This window comes from Patiria miniata, unplaced genomic scaffold, assembly GCF_015706575.1.
Source record: "Patiria miniata isolate m_02_andy unplaced genomic scaffold, ASM1570657v1 HiC_scaffold_5, whole genome shotgun sequence".
Lineage (NCBI taxonomy): Eukaryota > Metazoa > Echinodermata > Asteroidea > Valvatida > Asterinidae > Patiria > Patiria miniata.
Window position 1 is genome coordinate 6900272 of NW_024037072.1, and position 24389 is coordinate 6924660.

A 24389-nucleotide genomic window follows, 5' to 3' on the forward strand; every position below is an offset into this window, starting at 1 on the left:
GCACTTTGTCAAACACTTTCTACATAGTTTAACAATTTCCGTTGTAGGCCTATACCGGCAACATGTTGCGCAAGGCAGATCCGTCAACAATTCATCTATATTTATGACACCAATAAGCATGGTCATCACCGCAAGTTGAAAAAAATTGACAAATTGCATTACCTAAGTTATTAGATTATAGATCTATTTTTGTATACAGTAGAAGACACTTACCGAAAGGGCCTTATCGAGAAAGACATCGCGCATCGCGAGTTTCGTTAGTTTCTCATCAACATTAAGGTCGCTGTCACAAACATTCATTCTAACATTCTTTCAGACTAGGGACGGCTCTGAAGTATTTGAGGCATTTGCATCCATCTTATGACCTCTCAACTTGATCACCAAGAGCCAAGAGCACCTCAGCCTCACTGAAAAAAACTATACGTATTTGGTTGCAATAAGTAGAATATATTTCTAGGGTTGGAACATCCTCAAAACGCATAACCAATATTTCTGTTTTCAACCCCGCACATGATGTATGACTTTTGAATTGATTTATATATTCACAAGCTGATTTACCCGATCATAGATCGGGTATATAGGGCGTAGATATAGGTGATGGAATCTCCCTGTAGAACTCAGGGACATAAACACTGTTTATCTTCCATCTTTATCTTCCCTGATAACTCCCGCACGTGCCTCTTTTACTGAAGTGCAACACTAGTATGTTCTTTTCTTACTCCGAATTGCCTCTATAGTTCTTCAAATGGCAAGAGCTTTTTGTGACAATTTCCATCGCACCGTGTTTTTGCTCTGTGGTCACTGACAAGAACTCCTCAGAGCCCCGTTCCACATAATCTGATCGTTGACTTGGTCATAGAACAAACATGGGGAAAAGAGATGCGGTTTGCTGGATGAAATTGATGTCTCGTCACTCCGCGCCTGTGGCGCGCTTTATACTCGACCCTTTCAACTCTTGTCGGTGTGGCGGTAGCTGTTTTTTCCTTTTACTCGCCAAGCCCCAAGTTAGATTTTTTATTGGTCAATTCCTGTTTTTTTGTGCGGTTGATCAGCGAGGTAGCAGGCCTACTGACGCTGCTATAGGAAGTGCAGAACTCGTGTAGGTGATATCGAAGCCCGCTTTACTTCGACAGTTCTTGATAAAACACTTTCCTCTGCGACCGATCAATTTCCCACACGGAATACACCTTAATTTCACTCTTATTTAACATTGATCCGACCAATTTGGCCCGTTGACGTCAGTTCCTATAGGCGTTGTTCAAAAATGGTCTCCTTTTTACTGACTTGTTAAATCAGCTGTTCAATCAATATATACGCAAGAACCCCACTGTAAAAGTATGGTTTGAGGATATATGAAGCTTAGTGGTTTTCACAAACATTAAATTGTCGAAAATGTTAGAAGTCTGCTAAACCCTCTGAAATAATCTAAAGCTAGCTCATCAAAATTACTTGTGCCCCGTGCCTACCTTGAATTTTTGATTGGTGACCGCGATTGCGAGTACGTGAGTAATGTCTCAGATCAACATTCCCTTGGAACGATCATCTTCGATAAGATCTCTCCGGTACGCCGTGTAGTCACCAAGTACATTGTGTACACGGATTAGCGACTGCATTCATGAACTCTATTATCGAGAAGTGACTTCGTGTCCCGAGCGAGCCCACGCACTTCTGGAACACCGACTCCCTTCATCAACTGTGTTCCTGTTGTCGATGCCATCGAGTGAACTTGTGACAGCCTCCGCGGGCCCCCTCTTTTCAATTTTTCACTTGGGAAGGCCTGGATGTGTTTGTCAAAGGCTGGGAAGAATTAACATCAACGGAGCTTTATCGATGCTCAGCTAGCTGTGCGACCGATCGACCTTCTCTGCGCTGACTCAACTTAAAAAGTCAACCTACGGCTCGGGGACAGCGACAGCAAAAACACGGTAAGAAAGAACTTCTTTGCGGACCTTGCCCAAGCCATCCATTGATATGTATTATTCACTGGATGGTGTTTTGTGCGGTATAGGTTGTGAGAGTATAGGGTGAAGATGAACAGAGTATTTTACTCTCACCACCGGCTCTCTTCGGAGCCAACACTTCTTCACTAAAGAGATTTGTCCATGGTGTATACCCGCAAACCTGCTGCCCTATAATTCCAAGTGCATTAATATCTTCTTTTTCACAGCACACTTTCTTTCGTACTCCAAAGTACATTGCTTACAAGGGCGGATCCGGGGGGGAGCCAAAGGGGGCCATGCCCCCCCCCCCCCCCAAAAAAACCGAATCTTTCAGTTTCTTTTTTTTTTAGATGACTTCGCAATAAAGGCAGGCAATGAGCAAACCACCATCTTTTCCTCGAAAACATTGGTTAAAGTGGTCAGTAATTGCCTCAGATCGCACCACAGAACATTTAGAATCCAAAAAAAAATGCTCGGGGCCCTTAAGCGGGCCCCGAACCCCACACCGTAATTTTTTTGGACACACTTTTTGGGGAGCAATTTTTTTGGGGCCCCCCCCCCAAAAAAAATTGTGTTCTGGATCCGCCCTTGTTCGCTTAAGAAGAAATTTAAGTAAATCGCCGTGTTTGTGTGTGCAATTGTACAATTTTCAATGGTGTGTGCAATGTTGTAACAACCCGCGATCGTTTCACACAGAAAGATAGGCCTATCATGAAACATATCACCTTGCCATGCATCTATATGTTTTCCTTGGATTTTCTCGAAATGTAGCTTTAAGATTTCCCTTTCTGATTTATTTGCTTAACTTTGCACATCACAAGCTTTACTACAGCATGTTACTTTGAACTCAAGAGTTTGGTATAATTGTGCCGGTAAATTGTTTTGTGAGTTCTTACCCTCCCCCGGAAAATAAAATACCCATCCTGCTTAATTGACGTCCCTCTCTCCAAGTGTGTCAGAACACTTATAAAGTGTCCCTCCATTAATTTTACTGTTCCTCTAGCCTCCGCAAGGGGTGAAAAAAAATTGGCACGGTTAAAATCTGGAAGTCGATTTGGGTCGAACTAAAAGCGGGTCTATGAACAGATGATAAATCTGGTGTAGTGCCAATTCTATTCTAGGTTCATGCTTTGACATCCGTCGCACCCACCATTTGTAGTGGTGTGCAGGCATGTCTGGTTGTCTTTCAACATGGGATTAAAATACGGGATGTTTGTTGTCTAAGTTTGGAATTCAATCGGGATAAACGTGTATAATGTCAGATTAACCCCAACCTACTTAATCCGCTTCTGTGTTAAAGATATTAGGGCAAGTAAATCATGTGGTTTTGTGTAACTTGTAGCAATAAATGGGAAACTTTCATCGCTATTTGGAGCCAGTAAGCTAGGATGTGACGATATTCTTGTGTAGTGAAATGAAATGAGCTCAAACAGTAGGTAACCAGAGTATATGCCGGTTCTCGCAAAACGAATTGACGTCGGTAAACATTTTGCAGCGAAATTCATCGAGGTTGAAATCTGGTTAACTTTTTGCCAACTCGCAGCGAGAAAACTTGCCGTGACGTGACACAAGTTTTTCTCAAAGAAGAATAGTTTTAAATTTGTTGTGATTTATAATGGTCTCAAATCTCAGTGCGTCCGAACTGAACGCACTGAAAATAATTAGCTAAACATAATTGCGGTTTCGCCATTTTTTGTCATAAAGAATTTCAATTGTGATGTACTTTAGGAATGGTTTCCGTGCCAAATAAGATTTTAAAAATCCGTGCCACGCCTTCATCAATCCATTTTCATAAAACTAAAAAACTCCCTCATAATTCAGGGTTGGCACCAAAAGCTGTCACCCCTGAATTGTTTTTCATCCACATTGTAACCGAGAGTTATGAGTTCACGTCGTCAGTGACGAATTGATAATTAGCTGCAGTCATTAACTATAAGCGCTTGGCTGTATATTCACGACTGTTTAATTTTCTAAATATTAATTGTATTATAAGAAACAGGTTGTGTTGTCACAATTATGACCAGTAATTTCAATGAGTAAGTGTGAGTCTACGTTAAAAACGCATACCATTAAATTAGAAGAGGAAAGCCTCATTGATGTCTTCCTCAAACATCACGTGACAGCTGGAGCAACAGGTGCCGGACACAGGAAAGAATCTCGATCGGAAGAAGTACTTCGTTGTGACTAAAAAATAGTCCGATCACGTGATCGTCCATCCTGGCCTCTTTAAAGGTTCATTCGTGGTAACGCATACGAATTCCCAGGGTCTACTATGCTTCAACCTCGATCTCATTAGTAGACCATGGGATCCGGCAATAAATCAGACATTTGTATCGTGTACTTGGTGATTAAAATTTTCAACGAGTGTTACGTGTTTCAATGTGTATTCTGAAGCTTAACCCTGCACAGAAACATTTTTCCTTGTTCTATTTTTGTCATCATTTTAGTGTGATAGTATACAGGTCTAACTGGTATGGTAATACCACCTGTAACGAGGTAATGGTAGCGTTCTGCTCCAAACCGTGGGGTCGAGGATTATTGCCGTGTGAATTTCGGAGGTTTTTCTATTTAACTTCTCACATTATTTGTATCTCACACTGCTTTGAGGTTGAGGTAGCACACTGTCTACTCCAACTGATCAGAAGCGAAGTCATGAATTTCTTTAATGTCATGAAGTAAATTAATACCTAGAGTTAGTAAGTGAATTTCACTTTTTTTCAAAGGAGTTTGTTTCTCATGCATATTTGTACTGTTTTGTGTTGTTGATCCAATTTAAACTTTAATGTTTTGTTTTAATCGGTGTTACCATTGACCATGCAATCAACGTAACCGGTAAAGAAACAAAAGTACAATGTGATGGTAAACTAGGCTGCTCAAGGACATGTTCGAGTACCACAGTGCTGCGTTTCATTACATGGCCCGACAAACTATGATAAACGCACTAACACCAGCCCCCCTCGCGATGACTTCGCGAGAGCTGCTGATAATCTCTCTGATGTCATTGTCCTCGTGTCATAATGCTTGGTATAACAGAAACCTTGCCTGCAGCGATGTAAGACAAACCACATAGGGTGATTTACCGAGGGTACAAGTCCGCAAAGGCGATGACACGCTCACGGATATCCGTAGCGTCTTAGGTTGCATTTCCTAAGGGGTCTGCTAATGCCACTGAAAACCATGGTGGACCTGGTTCGACTGCTTTCCTAAGCTAGGAATTGGGATGACGTTCGATCGGCGGATTCACTTTGAGCCGTGAACAGAATTGGATTTGTATAACTTGAATGTCTTTAAAATAAACTTTGATGTCATTAAATCGTATGCTTCTATGTTGAAAATGGTGCTTCGTCAAATTTAAACAACGAGAAGTCTGTTGTTCTTATTCAAAAAGAGGTAACATGCACTGAAAATTTGTCGTATTTTGCATATTATTGTTTTCTAACGTCTTGCTCCAACATTCGGTAATGGTGTTGTGATATTAAATTTTTGCATAAGTCAAATGGTTTGTTATCGCTCTACGTTATGACGTCAAAGAGTAATGCTCAAAAATGGTACTTGTTTACTATTGCAACGTCTTGTCACACCGGGTGCCGATTTCACGAAACTCGTCCTATCGTACGACGCATCGTAGGACTTTCTTATTCCTCCAAGCATGGTTGGGCGGCAGTGGTCGTATATCCAGACCTCTAGAATTATGTTGGGCCTTGTATGTGTGTATCACTTTTTTCATCTCCCAAATTTAGAAGTCAGATCTCCAGTCGACTGCGGTCTAATGAGTCTGCTGCCACCTTGCGTCCCATGGGTCTAGTCTGGTTCCCCTGACGCATTTCAATACATCGTTGGAATGTAATATTATCAGGTACTCTTGGTCCGGGAACTATACACCACCACGAGTCCAACACAAAGTGTTTGATAATTTAACCAGCATAAAATGATATCAAGCACCATAATTATCACAAAACAACAGGACTGCTAAGGAAAATCGAGACACAAAGACTTGTTGTGCAGCTGGCCTTCGTACCATCAATTAATGACAACATCTGACCAGAGCTATTTCATCGTCTCAAGTGGAACGTGCTAGAAAGATTTCGACTTCCGAAATTACCCATGAGTCAGAATTTTCGCTAATCCTCCTTCGGGTGTCTGTAGCTGAATTCGTGTGTGGAGTGGGAGGCTACACGTCGTTAACTTGGCCTAAATCTCCGGGCTGGTTAGTCCTACGAGACTTTTTTGAGCTTAGGGCAGGCTTTCTCGGTCATGCTCCCTGGGGTTATGACACTAATATAAATGAGACTTGCAATGGAGGTACCAGTCTATTTGTGGGAGGTTAGTAATATCTGCCTTGGAATTTTTTTTCATGTTTAATGAATGAGAAACACCACATTGTCAAAGTCCTATTCGGCCAATGGCAGAATAACCTGCCACTCATCTATACCCCCCTCCCCCTTTCGTAGTTGGCTACGAAGTCCCGGTTGACGGCCTAACACAATCACTCCTCTTAATTTCGAACTTGCATAATTATCCGTTTTACCTTGGATAAAACAGGCTCCTGTGCCGGAACAAAATCTCAGCAAGAAAGCGCAGTCGAAATGCGTATATTTTATATGACTTCACAAGTATTCGCGCTGAGAATTCTTCCAATGTTACAATTTCAATGCTGTTGTAATAAGTCACTTCTTATTGTCTTATTTGAAAAATTCTAGTATCTGACATAAAAAATAACGTATTTTTCTTCAGATTATTGGAACGGAGTCGTTAATAACAGTTTTTCTTATTCCTGTATCTAAGGATGACAGAGCGAGCAATGAGCGTGTAAGCACCGGACGGCAAATTACCCACATTGCAACCACTGAACTGTATCAGATATGTATTTTTCAAAGATAAGACCGAGTCCAGGTTTTTTCCTCAAACTTCAGCTAAAAAGTCGGCCTAGCATATCATGAGACAAAGACCGCAATTGTAGTTTCCCTGACAGCACCGGGTTTTTTTTATCATTTAATCAAAGTCTTCCTCCCAAGACTCCCAAAAAAGAAATCGGAGACAAAGACCGAAGTACCGTTTTAAATAGAGCGTCACAAAAAAAAATTGCAAGCAGGTTCACAATTGAATTTGCTGGGCGTCCTTGGCTGATCCACTGAACTTGGAACCCCCCGGGAATTTCCGAAGGGAAGCGGTCTATAAATAGAAGAGCCGGCTGCACCGAAACAAGCAAGACCGGTAAAAAGGAACCGGTTCGTTAGGGGCAACGAATCAAATCTCCCGCTTTGCTGAAGTCATTTTGGGGTCTGATCAAAGGTAGAATGACATCGGGGAAAACATGAGCAAGTTGAGTTTCTCGATAGGCCCCTAGATTGAAAACAAAATTGTGCACTTGTCAGTCGAGCATTGTTATTGCAAGACTTTAAGTATAGAATGTATATGACTGGTACCCGTCTTCAAAATGGGGGCGCTCTTCCAAACTGACCATTATTATGCATACTGGAGAATATGTGTCGATTTTCATGGCGCATTGTACTGGTTTTGGAGCTTGGTTTTCTTGTTCTTTTTTTTTGTTCAGTGTCAGAACTTCCTAACCATTTATGGAAATGGTTACTGGAAAAATATATTTCAACAAATGCGCCGGGGGGCAAGGTGTCCCCCCCCCCCTCCCCCCGGATACGCCACTGATTTCCAGTGATTTTAGCTGGTGCTTGAAAAAATGCTCAACTTTTTGAAAGTTTGCCTGCTCGCAACAAGTTTTCCCCGCCAGTATCACTCCCATTGAAGGGAGGTCTGATCTTCGCCCAACGAGAGTGAATTAAACGTTCTCTAAATATGCGCGCATCTCTAAAGTCTTCAGCTGTCATTACACGCTTCGTCCGCGTTTATATTCCTTCCTCTCGCGGTCTTACTCACCAAGTGCTGTCAAGATTCTTCGGATGTTTCACCGTCGATGCTCTGAGACTGCAGAGCGCTATCAGTGGAAGGCAGTCTTGGTTAGATTTGCCGTTTTGACAGAAAAAAATCAGAAAATCTTACAACTTCAACGGGAACTTCCACGGGAAGTTGTAGGCGTCGTGTAATAGAGACGATGACGGGTACGGTTTACACTAACCCTGTCTTCTGTTTAATCAATCATCATTACCAATTTGGGAAGCATTAACATTTCCTGTAACAAGAAAAGAAGTAACGAGGCAGTAAGTTGGGGTTTATTTGGTGGAATTTTCAACGTGTACATTCTAAAACGTCCTATATCCAGATTTGACCCGAGATCTTTCTGGTCTAATACTTTTCAGGGTCAACAATGACACCTTTCCGGTCATAATGACACAGAGGTTTCCTTGTCAAAACGACCCGGAGAACGATCCAGAGAGGTGTCATTCTGACCCGAAGTAGGGTCATTTGACCCTGATAGGTTTTAGGCCAGATAGATTACAGATCAATCTGACCAGGAACTGTTTAGAGTGTGTGGTATCGTCATCAGTGATACGGTAATTTTAGTGAAATGTTTGCATACTTCCAATGGCGCGGGTTTTTGTCACTAAACATTTTACGTCCAAATTAAAATCACCAAACCCATATTAGCGGCAAGTAATATAAACAGAAGGTACGTTTTGATTGTCTTTAATGGCTGGTGTTTTTTCCCAAATGGTTTCAAAGCAGTAAGATATTGCTTGTTCACCATCCTTATCACGGAAATTGCACAATATAATGAAAAATGGGGGGGGGGGAAATGGGCGTAATTGAGCATTACACATGTGTATACATCCATAATGTGCCTATAATGCATACATACATCTTCATATACAGCGTCCTCTATGGTCAGATGGTGTCCAGCCCCCCCCCCCCCCCACCACACCGTCCACGATCCCCGTTCCCCGCATTTAATATTTCTGTAGTGACATATTAATGATGCTGAAAGGTTTAAAATAGGACTAAAAAGGATAAGGTACCTGTTCTGCTGGGAATATAAAAGACATTTTCATCAAATTAATTACTCTTGTCATATTAATGTGCCGTGTTGTTTGTAAGGATAAGGACACAATGCACTATACATGCATTTCATGCACAAATAGGTACAGTGTAAATCCCTTACTGTGGTAATGCCATTGGAACGGATGAAAAGTCAAATGTTTCAGGATTGCATTTTAGGTTTTTTTGCCACCCTGTAGTTCAATGTAGTATCCAGTAGACTACAGCAGTGACAGGCTCAACTTAGTTGTTTTAAACATTACAATAATTGCATGTATATCGCCCTCCAGCGTAATTCTCTACAAAGTAGCGGCTTTGTGGCATGGGAAAAATCGCCTGCCGTTCGGTCTCCTTATGTGCCTTTTTCACAAGTTTGCCATTTTTGTCGAGTTCCCTGAATGTATCTCGATAATTGTTAACAGTTGAATGGGATGGCGCCAGACTATTTACTGCAGGCACAATGCAGCCTTATTTTACTGTCATATTCTTTTAATCTGGCTTTAAACATTAGGGAATGTTTAATTACAAATTTTAGATTATTTATTGAAGCAGACTGGAATTTACTATAAATTAACTTGCTTTCATTTCTCTTCGCAAGTTTCAAAAATTAAGATTTTACCTAGCTTTCAATTCAATATGGCCTGTGAATAATAATACTCGTGAATAAGGCCCATAAAACTTAGAGACTGGTTTCGTGGGATCCGGAAATTATACTGCGTTGTTATACGTTAATCAATCAATGCTCATTTCCTTGAATATTTGATGCAACTGATTGAAGGGGACGTCTCATCACTGTCTTTAATTTGATTGACAGATTCCAGACTGTCGACACAATGACGTCACTTGCATGGGTAGTCGAGACAATCCTTGTCATGGTTCTATGTGGTGTGGTGACTGCACAGACATGGCGTAAGTAAATAAACCATTCTTTGTATCCGAAGTAGATTTTTTTTCAAACCATTAGGAAATATCAATGTTCTATCACACCCCACCCCCACCCCCATCACTTCGCTGACCCACCTGTCGGGATTTGGTCATGCTTTTAAAACATTTATTCAGCGATATTTGTTCTCGTTTCATAGCAAATTACAAATGTACCTGCATGCGTCTTTGTACCGGTGATGTTGCTGCTAAGGGTAGGTAGTGTGGTCACTCTAAAATGAAAATCGGAAGCATAGTGATGAATTATAGTAGTATTTTTCTCGTCTATACGGTTGTTTTGGTATAATCTTTGCAGGATCTTCGTCAGAATATGTCGTCTTGGATTGCCCCAATGGTATCTCCGTACCAACCGACATGGGCCGGTCATGGGCGAGAGTGACGTGGGTCGAGCCCCGCTTCATCGACCCCGACGGTGTGGAGGTCCTTCCTGCTAGAATATCACACAACCCCGGAGAAAGGTGGTTTTCATTTTTTTTTCGCTGGTGCCCACCGCCCCATCCGAGGGTGCTGGTTATACCTCTTTGTTCGAGTTCTCATTGGATACTTTTTGTATAGAGTTAGTGACCAAGGGTCAACACTTCCATGTGCGCATGACCCGTGCGCACAGAATGTGTGTGTATTGACCTACCCACAATGCTTTGCGACAATTGCGTTTCCTTCACAATATTTGTTAAAGGTATAAGAGGTCGCCAGCACTCTTATTCAGTGCGGTTCGGGGACGAGCGAATTTTCGTTTTGATTTAGTCGTTATGAACATGACATGAAATTTCACTATTTTGTGCTCAGAAAACGTCTTTGCGTCGCAAACCTATGAAATAGGCGTTATTTACGAGTCGGCCATATTAAATTGAAAACGAGGTAAATCTTCATTTTTGGAACTTGCGAATACTAGAAATGAAAGCAATGACATAAAGTTAATTACAAATTAATACCAGTCTTCTCTGATGAATAATTTAAAATTTGTGATTAAACATACCTTATTACTTTAAGCCATGTTTTAAAAAAAAAAATTGAAAGTGAGTTTTGGAATGCATATATAGTCTGGCGCCATCCCATTCAACAGCTTACACTATATAAAATACATTCTGGGAACACGATCAAAAATGGCTTCTTCGTGAATAAGGTCTATTGATCTGACCCAAATTTGTTTCTCCTTGACATGGCGTGACACAGATGTGAAAGACTGTGATTTACCCATGATCTGCTAAACATTGAATGCTTTCATACATCATTCTGTAACACTCACATGTCCCTTTCAATTCAGACATTATTAATATCTCAAGTCTTGGACAACTGTCATAATCGTGAACATAATCTTTCTCGCTGCGCTACTCTCTTCTGTAACCCCCCAAAAAACGTTTTCTCGTCAGATTTCCTGTAGGTTCTCACAACATCCGATACTCACTAGTCGACGGTAACCACAAAGTCACATGCAGCTTCATGGTCAGAGTCGATGGTAAGTTGACGCTATCCATGTGGACGATTAGTCATCTGATTTTCAAGTGTTTTACAAACAGATTTTCCAAGTGAATATACTCTCAGAGCGCGGCGTATGCTTGGAAATTAGAAAGGGAAACTGACAAAATAAAATCTACGTGCTTGTTGTATCATGAACTTGAGATTAGATTTAAACACTAGCTGCAGATTTTTAAGCTCTGACAGGAACTTCTACGTGTCACTTGGTGGTCGGTCGGGTCGGTCAGTCTGTCGGTCTGTCTGTCGGTCTGTCTGTCTGTCCCCGAAAATTGATCAAAAAATTACCAAATGCCATGCCGTTGTCAGTAAATGCACTGTTGACCAAGGTTATCGAAAAAAAAACGTGCTTTTCTTGATCGATGCGCATGCGCGTCTATTTTGCATAATGTCCGTCCCCGGAAAATTTACAAAAAAAACGAGCCCACTAAGTTTCCAATAGAATATAACTACCAAAATTAAATTTAAAGAAAAAACAAACAAAATGACTGAAATACATGCACTTGACAAAAATTGTTTGTAACAATTCTTAAAGTTGTTAATCAAAATTGTGTAAATGGAGGCAAAATAATGTACACTTTTGTGCAGTAATGTTATAGTCACGTGGTATTTTGTGTAGTGGTTGGACGGTATCCTGAAGGAGAAATGAAAATTGATCATAAGTATGGTGTTCGATAATTATGTGCCATCGGCGTCGCATTTTTCGCCAGAGCTTATTGTGCACTGGCACTTGTTTGGTAATGTGTCGTAACGTTATCAAGTTTACTCAAATCAATCGCAAGTCAATCACATTTCATCCAGTCTCAAGTCAGACGACAAGCTATTCCCAATCATTTTTGACAAAGGCATCCCTTTCCCTATCCTTAATGTTCATCCTTATTACGCGTCCCGCCATTGTACTTGTAATTGACTTGTGATTCACTTGATTTCATTACTAATATCCCGGTTAACTGGTTTAATAACTTCTTATGCCAAGATGAGGAGCCTCCCCGCATAGTCAATTGCCCCTCTGACATCACAGTTCCGGCTGACCCCGGAAGCACTTCCAGGTCATCGGTCTCGTGGGACGTCCCCTTAGCCACAGACAACTTCCGGGTCAAGCACTTCAGTTCCTCCAACCCCATTGGTTCGTCGTTCTCCGTGGGTTACACAGGCGTGACCTACACAGCTGTGGATCTCAAGGGTAACCAGGCGGAGTGTACTTTTAACGTCATCGTAACTGGTAAATATACCTTTAATTGCTGATTCTACGACTAGACAGCAGACTCCGTACATAGTTGACGTCTGGAGACAAAAGTTGTACCAAAAATGTATGCGATGTCTTATACAGTTCAAGTCCCATACGCAGTGGCGTATCCGGGGGGGGGGCACCTTGCCCCCCCCCCCCCCGCGGATTTTTACAGAGTTCTGACATGAAAAACAAAAGAAAACCAAAGTCCAAAACCACAACAATGCGCCATGGAAATCGGCATAGGTTTCTATATTTGCCAGTAGACTATGCTTAATAATGGTCGGCTTAAAGACGGGTACCAGCCAGCCCCCCCCCCCCCCCTTTGATTTTACGGAGGCCAAGTGTCCGGAGAAATGAACATGTCTACATTTCGGCGCGGATGTGCTGTCCCCCCCCCCCCCATCATAAGCTGGATACACTACACTGCCCGTACGTAATGTGTGAATGTCTCAAACGGGAGATTTAGTATAGGTGCCTCATGCACTAAAACTTTATAGGCATTATTAAGTAACGAAGTCCAATTTGTAGACCTTGAATTATTTTTATTCCCGATCTGAATGTGTACAACCTAATTTGAACTTACCACAAAATCGTCAAAACTACAGACATTTATGTAGCCCAGAGACGTTGATTCTGGCTGTTGCCCTATCATTCTCTAAATTGAGAAGAGGGATCGAGACTTCAATGTGTTTGACTGCAATGCAATCTTGTTTCCCACTCAAGGGTAGTTGGCTTCCTTTTAAGCTTATACAATTTAGTAGCCTCTTGAGACCATCAGTCACAGTGTATGAGTCCCCTTGCTATCAACGAACATGGAAATGTTGTACATCCATCTCTACTTTTTGCTGAATTTCATCAACAACCTTTTTCGCCTCTATAAAACCAGAAGGTTCGGTCAATAATCGGGTTTTGTTCGTTAGGCACAACCGACAGCGTTGTGTTCACTCACCACGTTACTGTATGTTTTATATTCTCAGAGCTTCAATCAACTCCTCCCACATTCGGGTCTTAGCGCTTGATTTTACTCGATTCCGAACTCTGATTAGAATCGAGTCCATTATCAAGGGAGCACACCGGTAAATAGGCTTAAACCCATCCGCCGAGCTCATGAATACAAGTTATATCCTTAAAATGAAGAAGATATGGCAAAAAGCGCAATGAACCTCTGGCCCTGACTTGGGGCTTCCAATTCTGAGCATTTTGGATGCAATTGGGCTCGAAAGTGGCACTATTTGCCCTGTTGTGGAGGGATCGTTTTTCAAGATGGCTACTTTTTCGCTTTGGGAAAAATAAGGGTCATCTTCTTTGAGTGAGAATTCCTCGAAAAGTCAATGGTCAACCCACCAAAAAATGAAAAGAAAATGAAGAATGACATGTTGATCATCATTTTTCTGTGCAGCTTAAATACCTGCAGTGAGAGTTCTGAGTATTTTTAAAAGAATTTTGAAGTATGGGCATTTAGCACTAGAATCTATGGGAATTTTATTGCAGGATTGCACCCGCAAGAAGCGCGCATGACCGGTTATTGCGCCTTCTGTCGATGACAACTTGCCAAAATGCACAGTGCTAAAAAAAAAATGAATCGCGTAACAAAATAATTTATATGAGGTTGTAACGTCTTATCTTATGGACCACGAATAGTCATTACTGGATGGTCTACGGTGCTTACGGACAATTCTGACATTAATGTCTACGTGCATATGAATCCATCCTTGTATGATTGACAAAAGAATTACCAAAAGTAAAAGACATCGATGATAATCTGAATCTTGAGCAGATGATGAGAGCCCCATCTTAGAAGGATGCCCAGTGGAGGCTCTAACCTACGTTCCCCCGACAGCCAACAGCGGTCCTGTTTCCTGGACGCCACCCCGTGGTATCGACAACGCCGGGCCACCAAGGATCACCTGTACTCGCTCCCGTGGAGAGAGCTTCCCGCTCGGCCGGACTGAGGTGATGTACACGGCAACAGACGCGGCAGGGAATTCGGCTACTTGCACATTTAACGCCGTCGTCAAGGGTAAGTGTGGCAGCAACGGTCCTGGGTTGATTATTATGAAAGAGAGATATCCTGGCAAATGAGAGCCACATCCTGGCAAATGTAAGCCTATGTACGCAGCTTTGGTACCCACATAGTAAAGACTGTACAGTCTTTGTTTTTAGCGGACAGCCTCGTTATGGTTCCAATATGGCCGTTCGTTCACAACTCTGAGGAAGTCAGGTCGGCGAAGTGGGGCATTACTCACCTTGCACCCCGTGATCCTGGTTCGAATCCCGGCCTGACTGACTTTTGGGTTGGGGTCCATTTCCAACCTGATTCCTTAGAATCCCTCGAGTATCATTTTCTGGGTTTCCTCTGGCCTCTGCAATTACTGATCACTTCTTCAGCTTTGAGTCTTTTTTCTTTATGTTTTTTGATAAGGCTTCCGAGCTGCAGTGCGGTGCACCTCAAGAAACCTAATTGGTTTCATTACGAGTGAGATTTTTCAATAACATTTATATTAAATAGACATACCCTATCAAATTAAACCAAACTTTGCTCTATTTGGTTTATAGGAAACTTGAATCAGTATGGCTTTGTGGTCTGTCCTGACGAAAACTTTTACTCATTAAAGGTGGGGGCATTTTTGCCGAACTGGGTCGTTGGCTAGCATATGCGTTTTTCATCCCCTTCTGACTTCATGTTGCAATGGTAGTAAAGTGTCACCAAATGACAAAAAGAGCTGTAGTTGATGCAATAACGTCTCAAATAAGTCATTGGTTGGGGTAAGCTAGGACAAATAGGCTGCGTCAGTGCACAGGATTTCTGGCGTTTTTAGTGAATCGCTTAGGGCACAAAAAGTCGCTTTTGGTTGAGCGATAGGCTGAATGCGTTTAAACGAGGCGGATCCCCGTTTTACATTAGGACTGCCAAAAAAAGGTGTTTCTCATTATTATTATTTCCCCAGTTATGTTTAGACCTTGACCTTTAAGAGTTTGTTTTTTCCCGTTGGTATATCTATCCAGAGTTGTATAATCAGATCAAGTGACATGCAATCATAGGCATGAGTTTGTTCCCCTAGGTTCGCGCGTGAACTCATGTTCAGTCTGACATGAGTCACTTGAGGAGTTGATAGACTGAATGTTTATCGCATGCTGCATATCCGGCCGGCATGATGCACTGCTTCTGCTGCGTAATTGTCCGTGATTTTTGCTAAGTACCATACCAAATTTGCCAAAAACAAGAATTAGCATGCACCGTGGGAAACTGTGAACCATAAAATCAGCATATTTCCTTACTTGCCGTTAAAGTTAATTACCTCATACTTTTTTTTATTAAACTCTTCTTTAAAAAGATGCATCGGGTTTTGTGTGGATATTTAGGCTGAGGCTGCAAAGAAGTTGAATTGCAAAGAAGTTGAATCATTGCAATGATTCATCATGAATTATTGAGCCATAAAAACGTATAAAAAAACATCTATCAAGTCGAGATATCTGGCCTGGATGGGAATCTCCCCATTGGCCCAGGACGACACCTGGATTGAGTTTTAAGTCCCTCCCCGATTCCATGGGTTTTCCCTTGAATATCAATCTCATTCTCGCCTGTTTTTCTCCAACCTCCAATAACTTTTCTTCATCTCCTCCGTCTATGCTTCCAGATGATTAAAAGCTTCGGTGCCTTGATTCCATGAGAAGGAGGAGTTGAAATTAATAAAAGTAATAATATGAAACAAAAAACCTTACCCATAAACAAAAGTTGTTGCTGTTTTTAAATTGATTTGCAGTTGAGATTCCTGGCAACAAAATCTTCCTTCGCAATCACACAAGTACGGAGCTGGAAATCAGCTGGCCCCAGCACGTGAATCAGAAAGCCTCTAGCTACCTCATTTACATATGGCCGGTGGGCGCCAGCCAACCACAGGCCTCTGACCATCAGTACCATCCAATCAACTGGCGGGAAAGTTTCACCACGCACACACTGCGTGGCCTGTCGCCCGGCACCATGTACAACATCCGAATCTACGTGACAGGTGTGGGGGACGAGTTGGATGCAAAACTGAGGACAAGTACGGCTTAATTAATCGTTTCCATTTTTTATGTCGAACATAAAGTTCTTTTTGTTAGTACTGTTCTTTCTTTACTTAATTGATAGAAGATAAAAACTAAGTCTTGGTAAAATGCCGAACTAAGTCAAAACAACAAAAATCGGAACTCGTGCTAGCTTCAGTGAACAAAATGGAAGGATGTTTAAATTTTGAAGACGTTTAAATTAATTTCACGGATTTCGTTCTATTTACTTCTCGTGACAGAGCCAAATGCACCGAGTGATTTTACGTTCAAAGCAGAAAGCTTAGACTCCACTTCCGTTTTCCTTATGTGGCAACCTCCGATCGGGAATTTCGACCAATACCAAATCTCATACCAAGCAACCGGGAGTGAGACCATGACAACACTGCGGCTATTGGACAAAGGGATAGTTGAGAAACACGTGACTGAATTATACCCAAACACTTCATACGTCTTTACTTTGGTGTCGGTGAGTGGTGTCCGGAATTCGAAATCACAAAGTGATCCTGCGACTCTCAATGCAACAACAGGTACAGTTTACATATACAAATATGCAAATCAGTTTATGCAAATTAGTGTACACTATACAGCATTCAATGTAGTTGTTTTATCGGGGTTCCCATATACAGTAACGCGTTAAGTCATGCGTCTTTCCAACAATATAAATGGGGCAATAAGATGGAAAACATTTCATATTTTTTAATTTCGAAATCCATCATTATATTCAGTTTCTTTTACTCAAGCTTCTAACCAAATTTAACTAAGGCCACACTTGCATTATTCTATTATACCTCATGGTTACATTGAATTCGTGTTGTCTAGCTCCTCTTTCGAAGTCACAAATCCTCCTCCAAAAAGTCACCGCCACCAGTATCCAGATAGTAGCCCGTTTAGTACCGGCGACCACCACCCAGACTCCCACGGCGTACGACCGGGGAAGCTCCCAGTCCAGACTTAATCGACACGGGACCGGCGCAGTGCGGCCGGAGGTAGAAGAAGACGAAGGAGACGACTATCACCATAGCAACGGCTACGTCATAGTCATCTACTCCAATAACAGCGATGTCTTCACTGACGTCATATTCGAGTCTGGTACGCTGCAGTATGAGTTCATGGCGCTGGTGCCCACCACTTTTTACACGATACGGATCATACCGTCGGACGCCAGCGGAAATGTTCAGGAAAAGACCACCATGACTCGTGAGTTCAGATCTTCTAAGAATTACAAAAAAATACCGTTTATCTGAAATGTTGTGCTCTTTAATAACAAGAAATACGATAAGATGAGTCAGACATGCACCACTGTGATTCTCTCGTTGACCTGATAAAAAAAACAATAGGCACGATCTCATTCTAGCACGACCATAGGGAATTTACTGGTAATTAATGAATCATAAAATTAACTGCTTCATATTCGGTACCGGTAGCATTCAAAACGAATCATGAAATTAACCGTCCTACGTGTATTCGATACTGGTCATATATACCAAGAGATTAACCGCTGAAATTATGATACAGGTCCAAGTACCGTCACCGATCTAGTCTTACAAGAAGTCACCAACTCGTCCGTCACAATCGCGTGGAGCCCTCCATCTGGACGCTACGAACGATACAAGGTGACCTATGCCCCGATGAAACTAGAAGACGCTGCACCGACCACGGTCACCGGAAACGAGGTCACCATCGACGGGCTGGTTCCCATGACGACGTACGTGGTCTCCGTGGTAACCATCTACGAGGCGTTGACGAGCGAGCCGGCGGATATTCAAGTTACCCCTGGAGTTGACAAGGCTGAAGCGCTTCTCACCCTCGACGGTAAGTCCTGTTCGATGTGCAGGCTTTTCAACAATGTCAGACGGAGAATGTTTGTGCTTCTTGTATACTTCCCCCCCCCCCCCCTCCCGTGAATTAATCGTGTGCCAGGCCTAGGCCTACCACAGGAGGGCGCTGTCTTACCGACCGCTCTTAGACGATGAACTTCATGCATTGTGGGTATCTCAGAGAGGATGTTTTCTGTTATTTAAATTTAAGCTTAATTAAGGTATTAAGCTTAAAACCATACATGACAACTTATTGTTTGCTCTTTTTTTTCTTCAAAACTACTGGAATTCACTTACTGTGTCTTCTCGTGAACTGGTTTATTCCCACAGAGCCTACTTGCACCTCACCGATACTCGCCAGCTGTTTTCTGGCAGCGATCCTGGTGTTCATAGGAATATATATCTGCAGGTTAAAGATGTGCTACAAGTACATGAATATACATGTAAGTTAGTCTTTATACTTGATCGGAAAGCAAGTTAATTTGTTTCATTACCTTCTCTCATTGTTTTGGACAACACATTTTTGGGCTTGCACATTTGGACTTAGCCGTGCAAGAATGTTTTGATTTGATACTTCAAATAGTCTGGTTCCAATGACCAAAAGATTCTGCCTTTTCTGACAATCTTGCGTAATTGGTAGGCGAATGCGCTCGTTGACACTCGGAAATGTTCGCGATTGCTCCGATAAGTCTGGGCATAATTGTTTTCTTCACTTACTAACAAAATACCTTTCATGCTTGTTAATTGTTGTTCATTTTTTGTTCATTAAATCAAGGCTTGCAGGTTCAAAATTTAATGCCAGGTGCAATGTCCAGTATCTGCATTTAATAACCATTTAGGCTTTGTGCTTCGAGTATGCACTCGACAAGGGCAGGGCTTTGTTGCGTCATGTTAGTATATTGTTGAATGAGATTGTGGGCCGACTATCTATTAAGAGGCGTTTGGTGATCATCAGGTAAGGGAACCAGACTTAATTAAAAACTCGTACAGCGCTTCCATTTCTAAGGAAACTAGGAAAATTGTGACGTCCATCAGACCAAATATAAGGAAATACATTTGTTTTGCTAAGGACATTGAATTTCGGAAAGTGGAAGCACTGAACTTATATCTTATATATACAGAGACGCCATACAGAGGAAAATACTTACGAGAACCCAACCCGTCCAAACAGCGAGTACCTCAGCTCCCCTCCTTACCAGAACACGGAGGGATCGGAGACGACGGCCATGTTACTCAGGTCCCACCCACCACCCATCAGTGTGTCAGGGTACATGTACCCTCCTATTGCTAGGGGACTGTTCAGCAGGGGAAAACGGTGAGGAATCATGTTAACTTAGGCTTTGCACAAAATATGCTAATTGTAGGCCTAAACCTCATGGATTATATTCAGGTGGAAGCCATTTTTGTCGTGTTCCCTGAATGTGTTTCATAGATTGTGAACTGTTGAATGGGATGTTGCCAGACTATTTATTCATTCCAGCCTCACTTTCATTTTTTTTAAATGTGACTTAACACATTAGGGTATATTTAATCACTTATTCTAAATTATTCATCAGAGCAGACTGGTATTAATTTGTAACGTCATTGCTTTCATTTCTCTACACAAGTTCAAAAATGAAGATTTTGCCTCACTCTCAATTCAATATGGCCGACACGTGAATAAGGCCCATGCCACGGGCTCTTCAAATTCTTAATTAACGTGAATGAGAAGAAAATATTTCATCAAAATTAGCAAAGTTTGTTTCGTTATTGGGTATTTTATAGAAAAATCCATCAATTTCATTATTTGAAATTCATCTGATGAGTTCCGGATATCTGTGGGATGAACGAAGAAATTGTCTGGAGGGGCGTATCGGCGCCCTATACAATGTTCACGAGATCGCGATTTCAAGTACGGATCCAGACCGATTTCTTTGTTCAACATTATTGATGTAATGACGCACTTACTCATATTTCCGTTTTTGTTGTTAATTTTGCAATACTTCAACAATATTGTTTGAAAATAACAGAGGCTTAACTTCTTACGCTTATATGTTTCAGAACTTCTTCTGCAAGCAAAGGAAATGGCAGTGCGATATCGCCAATTTACTACAACGTCAAAGAGGCCGATTCCTGATTAGTAGTGACGTCAGATAAATGTGTGCTTATGAATATACGCGACTGCGCAAAGTGATCCAAGTGTGTGTGTGTCAAAGAGCCAATGGTTTGGGAGGACACGGGGGACTTAATTAAAAATGCAAAAAGAAATACACTTGGATGTTCAAACAACCGAGACGAAACGTGAACAAAAAAAAAGAACAAGAACAAGACCCAAAAGTCTCAGTTGGGGCATCATTCACAACCAGTGACACATTCAGTCAGTTAGTCATCTATCAGTGACTGCGACTCAGGTAGTCAGAAGAAACAGGCTGCCCCTCGGGTCCTGCAACAACGAGCAAGTCTTACCGTTCAACTGACGAGGGGGTACCACAAGCACTGCGCCTTGGCGACAGATCGGTCCCTTGGCACCAGACTCATCACCGCTGTGTACTTCGTGGATACTTCGTACGGTGAAGCAGGAACTAATCATTGTGAAGTTCCGATGGTCCTCATTTCCAAGTCGCAGCATTACACAGAGCAAGTTCTGGCGAGGACCAATAGCCGACTAGTGATTGATTCCTGACGTAACTTACGCCTGCGCACTAAATTGAAACGGCTGAACGTCACGCGTACGCTGGTCAAAACATCACCAAACTTCTTGGTCCGGGCTCCCATGCTGTGCATAGTGATGCGCACGGCTACGGGTAACCAAAGATGAAACCGTGCTGCAGGCTTCGGTTCTAGTGAAGTTGGTCGAACTGTATGGTTAACTATATCTCTCGAACATGCTCACAGTTGGCAAATCTGGAATATTGAATTTACATCTGGAATGGAAAGTTTTGTCCTCGGACCATCAGCTAAACAAAATATCCAACGAGAACTCAAAGAAATGAGAGGCAACCAGGTGTTGAATATATACGAGTGCAGGAATGCATCTGCTCCTTTTGTTGTAGGCCTGTACCTGAGGTCGCTGTTGAAGTATCTCACGGATAAATACACTGCGTGTTTTTTCCCGCACATTTTAAAACTTTTTTTTCATTCAAATTCAAAAACGGTTAACTTCAATTTCGTCTCAGAAGACTGGAAGGCGCAAATACTACAATGAATTCGGGCGATTCACAATGCAGTGCGCCACCAAGAGTTTGCCATGGAGAGTCAATTTTTCTAGTTTACGGTCGACAAAACATCGCCCATTTGAATGAGTGTCAGTAGACAACTTGAACTAATTTATTACAGATTGGGGCATAGCGTTCTGCCGCCTCACAAAAAAAAACACATTGATAAAAAGAAAACAAAAGGGCAAACAGATACTCGAAGCATACCTTTACGAAACTACTGACTAGCAAAACGAACAATTTCAAATGTCCCGCGTGTGAATTTGTCGACTATCTCCCACAATGCACTGGGAAAAATGAAATCTTCGTGGCAAACTCTTGGTTGCGCACTGCATTTGTGAACCGCCCGAATTTAGTCATTGGTCATTCCAATTGATCAGTGGTCAATCAATTTCAACATGTGTCCATTCGATGTCGTCAGATTTCAATGGAATTCGACTCACCTGATGATCATCTACATACTGTAAGGATTGAATTCGTCTTGTTCAATCGATTTCAATAATGTTTCGATCAAATTCATCCCATGGTCTGGCTGTAAAGATCTTTGTAAACAAGCTTCTGTCGGCCTACTCTAACTATTCTGAAAGATGTGAAAATATGAATACATATTGCTTTTCATAAGTATAGGCCTACTTATTTCTTGCATGAAATGGAAAGAATACATTTTCATTTGCCTGTGTATAGACCTTATTTCTTTCAGTTGTTGGCGCAAAGTTGTCGAAGAACTAAACGGATACACAAAATAGTATTGAAAAAGATATCATTTTGCATATTAATACACAGGAAAAATGCTTATTTCGGCCCACTACGTTAAACAAGGAAAATACTGGACAGACACACACAAATAAAATAAATATGTTTAAAGTAGAAATGAACAGATGAAAACGTAAAATACCAAAGATAGCATACAATCATGTGACGAATTTAAATGAAATATATATAACATTGATTGCAAAATGACGAAATTGCTTCATCTATATCGTACGTTATGCAATTGCGGACAAAGAAGTTGAATTGTCTTTTACGACAAAGTATGGCTAATTTACGAAATTGTTTGAACAAAGTGCGAAAATGAGAGACCAAAGACGAAATTGAACATGGTAAATATAGATAGGTCATGGATTTTCGAGACGAATATGAAGTTAACCGTTTTATGAATTTGAACGGAAACAGTTTTAAAATGTGCGAAAAAAACCTATAAATCACTGACGTTCCAATATTGATATCATGCACAGGCAGGATTTTTTTCAAAGAAAGGTTGGATCAATATTTGAAGGAGGAGTTAAAAGTCAACACCTGACATTTGACATGAATGCACTTTTACCGACAGAGGTCCTTTGTGAAGCAATTACTCATACTTTTGCTTTTGTTTTTTTTTACGGAGAAAACTTTATAGTTTTTTCTTTATTAAAGTAACAGAATTTTATCTTGGTAACTCATCAAACTTTCTATAGTTCGGTGTTTATTTTAACCAGTGACAGTGTCCTGAATAATGTTGATTTTTTTTCGTTTTGATAGGCATAATTGGTTGCCTTTTTTTTAAATTTAATCTAGGCCTATAGTCGATAAAGCTCCCCGAGGTATTGGAAATTGACAATGGCATATACCATGTTATATTTGTTTTACTATACCTCATACATATTCAACAATTTCGTCGAGTTACGCATCAGATACATGTATATCGCCAAAACGTTTCCGTACAAGCTGCCGCCATATTTTCACGTAGCTAGGACGATGTTCGCGCGTGCGCACTATCCCGTGCGGTATACTTCTGAGCTTGATCCGTAATACGCAAGCGCAGTAGACTATTTCAAGGCGGGTGGTGTTCACTAGTACGCAAGCGCAGTGTACTATTACGCTGGTAAGCCGTGTGATAGTCAAGTGCATGCGCATGCAACCTCGTTCGCATGGGTATCTTGTTGCGTCATGTTTTTTCCCATCATGCCTTGCGCGATCTCAAGTGAAGGAACGCGCACGCGCCTTTGGAGTCGAGGCTGATGCGCATGTGGTTTTTCCCGCGCATGTGGCTTAGCGACTGCGCGCTCGGGTACAAAATAAAAAGGTCGGTTGACACGAGCTAGTGAATTGACCAGTTAGATTAGGCTCTCGCTCGTAAATAAATATGTATGACGTACGGTAACTGAAACCTTATTCCGCTATGCTGAAACTACCCAGAATATATATATTTGTCGTTACACTGAGTGTTTAATATTGAATTAAAACGAAAAAATGGAATTTTTCATTTTTGCGAAAGTGTACTTTTCCTCTGTTCTGTATAATAACACAACATAATTCAAACAGGAAAGGTATAACTTAGAGTACATCTACTCTAAAACCTTGTTGCATAAACCCTTTTTCCCGATGGTGTAAATCGGTGTCATAATAGGCCTACACGTATAGGCCTACATTGTGTTTGACATAGTGGCCTGACTCCGTTAAATTTAAAGCTCTGCATGCTATTCATCGATCTACAGTGTGGTTGAAGTATAAGTTGACAAAAGTTGTTTTTCACGAACTTTTAATTGTTGCCCCAAGCATTGCAAGGGGCTGTTATTTAATTGCAATATCCGACGCCGAACCCAAACCCTTCGGGTGAATGATGAGGACAGACGTCCGTCTTGTCTGAGTGTCTTCAGCTGCGTTTGCAAACTGATCGAATTCTACTAGTGTACTTTTGCAACAACTTCCAAACTTTTTTTTTACACTAGATGATGGTAAAATGAGAAATGAGCATAAATCATTAAAGATTTTCTACAATTGTAAGTGGTTGTAGATCATCTGATGACGTGCGTTA

General features: G+C 41.5%; 1 protein-coding gene across 1 annotated transcript; it reads left to right on the plus strand.

Annotated features, from left to right (window-relative positions):
• The first annotated feature begins 598 nt into the window (after positions 1–598).
• LOC119741879 (tenascin-R-like) lies at positions 599–21657 on the plus strand. The gene is made up of 13 exons (XM_038217811.1): positions 599–1925; positions 9703–9797; positions 10126–10288; positions 11201–11286; positions 12280–12525; positions 14312–14554; positions 16299–16580; positions 16824–17111; positions 17404–17781; positions 18100–18396; positions 18732–18844; positions 19523–19716; positions 20442–21657. Exons 2-13 carry the CDS (start codon positions 9722–9724, stop codon positions 20515–20517), a joined length of 2442 nt encoding a protein of 813 aa, XP_038073739.1. The 5' UTR covers positions 599–1925; positions 9703–9721; the 3' UTR covers positions 20518–21657.
• Positions 21658–24389: the final 2732 nt, after the last annotated feature.

Coding starts and splice junctions, on each gene's coding strand:
- LOC119741879 (XM_038217811.1), top strand. CDS start 9,722: ATGACGTCACTTGCATGGGTAGTCGAGACAATCCTTGTCATGGTTCTA. Junction 10,289..11,200: donor TCACACAACCCCGGAGAAAG/GTGGTTTTCATT, acceptor TTTTCTCGTCAG/ATTTCCTGTAGGTTCTCACA. Junction 12,526..14,311: donor TTTTAACGTCATCGTAACTG/GTAAATATACCT, acceptor AATCTTGAGCAG/ATGATGAGAGCCCCATCTTA.